This window comes from Anser brachyrhynchus, assembly GCF_964034855.1.
Source record: "Anser brachyrhynchus genome assembly, chromosome: 2".
Taxonomy (NCBI): Eukaryota; Metazoa; Chordata; class Aves; order Anseriformes; family Anatidae; genus Anser; species Anser brachyrhynchus.
In genome coordinates, this window is record NC_137695.1 from 160,719,839 (window position 1) to 160,722,851 (window position 3,013).

At 51.6% G+C, this 3,013-nt stretch overlaps 1 protein-coding gene across 1 annotated transcript; it reads left to right on the top strand.

Annotated features, from left to right (window-relative positions):
• Positions 1–1,422: 1,422 nt before the first annotated feature.
• On the top strand, positions 1,423–2,813 carry LOC308188750 (feather keratin 1-like; the record flags this gene model as incomplete). The annotated part of the gene is made up of 1 exon (XM_080578125.1): positions 1,423–2,813. Exon 1 carries the CDS (start codon positions 2,508–2,510, stop codon positions 2,811–2,813), a length of 306 nt encoding a protein of 101 aa, XP_080434251.1. The 5' UTR covers positions 1,423–2,507.
• Between the last annotated feature and the right edge of the window lie 200 nt (positions 2,814–3,013).

Consider the following 3,013-nt stretch of genomic DNA (forward strand, 5'->3'; position numbering starts at 1 on the left):
TTGCCTTGTATGTTGTCAGGACTCGGACTCATGGAGCCTCAAGGATCTGGATACTCTACAGTATCTCACAGTCAAGATAGTCTACAATTCTAAGAGTCTATGAAAAGGGACACAAGACCTCTCTCAGCAAGTATGTCACTGACAACAGCACCAATGGGCTGCTACTGTTCTTCTGGCATATGACACAAGCCCTTCACTTGCAAAACCAAAGGCCTGGGCACACTAAGGGACTTCTGCATGGGTCAGAAATCAGCACGCACTGAACAACTCTCTTTCCCATCAGGATTTTCTGGCCACCACCTCTGACAAATACCATCAAGACGCTGCAAGCAATGACATGGAATGAGGGTTGCACCTCTGGCATGAGTCTGGATCTTGGGCTCACCAAATTCTCAACCATGGCTCTTTCTCAAAGAAACCCGTACTTTCTCAGCTTCAGAATGGCCATGTCGTCTGAGGGAGCATCAAAGCTTTTACTAAAGGCAAGGTAAGCAACAGACACGGCTCTTCCCTCATTTACCAGGAGAGTTACTTCAACGCAGAAGACACTGAGGAGGCTCAAGCATGACTTCAGTTCTCTAAATCCATGCTGAATACTCCCCATCGCATTCTTATCATTTGTGTGCTGGGCAGTGCTTCCCAAGAGGATTTCCTTCCGCACCTTCCCAGAGACTGATGGCAGGCAAACCATCCTGCGGTTCCCCAGACCTTCCTTCTTGATCTTGTTGAACATAGGAGTGGGATGAGTCTATTCCAGTCTTCAGGAGCCCAGTCACCATCAACTTTCAAAGAAAGCTGAAAGTAGCCTTGTGAAGATATCAGCCAGGACTCTCAGCATTTGTGGGTGCAACCTGACAGGTCCTGTGCACTTCAGTACATCCAGTGGCACAGCTTCTCCATCTTCCTCAGCAACATGCACTACTCACCTGTCAGACAGCCTGCAAACCAGTCACCTTGCCTAACCAGTGGAAGGGTTTGATATCACCCACCCTTTTGAGTTGCAGACCGCATGCCTCCAGTTCCCATCTGAAATGTCCAAATCATCTTTCTAAAAATCAAAAACAGGTTTCCCTTTGACCTCACTGATGACACCACACCTCTCCCTTTCTTTGGATGCATCTTCTATCCAGCCTTACACGCACCTTCAAGAACTATTTTTTGGTCTTTAATACTGACACTTGAAATGCGCCGCCATGATCATTGGCCATGTCCTCAGCAGAAGGACCCAAAAAGGGAACATTTGGGGTAGGAAAACACACCCCACTTCATTACTCAACTTACTGTCAACTAGAAGCCACAGATCCCTTTCTTTGGGGCAGCTCCCCAGTACCTCATCCCCCAGTCTGTACATATACTGGGACAGGTTACCGTGCCCCAGGTGCAGAATCTGGTACTTACTCTTCTTAAACTTCACATGACTAGTGATTGCACAGCCCTGTGGTCTGTCAAGATCTCTCTGCACAGCCTCTCCACCCTTGAGGGAGACAACAGCAACTCCTTATTTCCTGTCATCTGTAAACTTACTGAGTATGCATTTGAGGCCTGTATCCAGATCATCTGCAAAAACATCAAAGAGAACTGGGTCCAAAATGGAGTCCTGGGAAACCCCACTAGTGACTGCAGCAAGCGTGACGAACCCCCCCTTTACTACAACCCTTTGAACTTGACCAGTCAGACAACAGTCCACCAACTGTGTTATATATTTATCTACCTGCGTGCCGGACGTTTTGTCCAGGAGGATGTTTTGAGAAACAGTATCAAAAAGGTTTGCTGAAATCCAAAGAAATTGCATGTACTGCCTTCCTTTGGTCAATTAGATGGGTAACCTTGTCATAAAAGGAAGTGGCTGCACCTCATGCCCAGCACATCCAGGAAGCCCCTCCTCACAACACAGCCGCAATCACACCACATGAGAGCAGCACCATGACCTCACTGAAAACACCGCTGCTCTCCTATGCTTGGGTCACGTCTTCTGCCCGCTTTGACATGCACCTTCAAGAGCAATCCTTTGGCCTCTAATAAGTACTTTGGCGTAAAATGTGCCACCATTGCCAAATGGACATGTCCTCAAGAGAAGGACGTGAAAATTGAGTGTTGCAGGATCAAAAACATGCCCCACCTCATTACTTGCCAGGCTTTGGCATGTAAGAGCTGCTCATGCCAAATGCTGTCACGTGCAAAGGCTCTCTTGCCCCGCAGGCACTCAGAGACCAGAATAAAAGACAGCCCTGCACCTTGCACCCTCACAAACTCCTCCCGAAACCTTCTCCCCTGCGACCAACAAGGTGAGCCTAAACCCCGCTCCCCTCTGCCCCATAGGGATAAAACTCCACACGCCTTCTGCCCCCCAGCCTCAGCAGCCATTCCTCATCCCTGCTCCCATGCACCCCACAGCCCCAACTTAGGCCTCCCCAGTCCCTTGGCCTCCCCCAGCACTGCTTCTCATTCCCCCAACACCCTCCACCTTCCCAACATCCTCTCTTCCAGGGACCCTCCGCACCACAGACATGTCCTGCTACGACATCTGCCGCCCCTGCGGACCCACCCCGCTGGCTAACAGCTGCAACGAGCCCTGTGTCAGGCAGTGCGAGGATTCCCGCGTCGTCATCCAGCCTCCTGCCGTGCTGGTCACCCTGCCAGGACCCATCCTCAGCTCCTTCCCCCAGAACACCGTCGTTGGATCCTCCGCATCAGCTGCCGTGGGCAGCAACCTCAGCACCCAGGGAGTGCCCATCTCCTCCGGTGGCTTTGGAGGCTTTGGCTTTGGAGGCCTGGGCTGCATCAACGGCGGAAGAGCCTGCTACCCCTGCTAAGGACCCACGCCAACACCCCTGACAGAAGCCTCCAACACCGTGCAACACAGCTCTCGCACTGAGGACGCACCTCTGCGCTCTTCATGGCACCCGGGCTCGCCAGCCGCAGCTCATCATTCCATGGCACAACAAAGCAAGCAAGCAAGGAAGGGGCCAGCCCATGCTGTCAGGACACATGGCCAACATACCTCCTTCTTTCT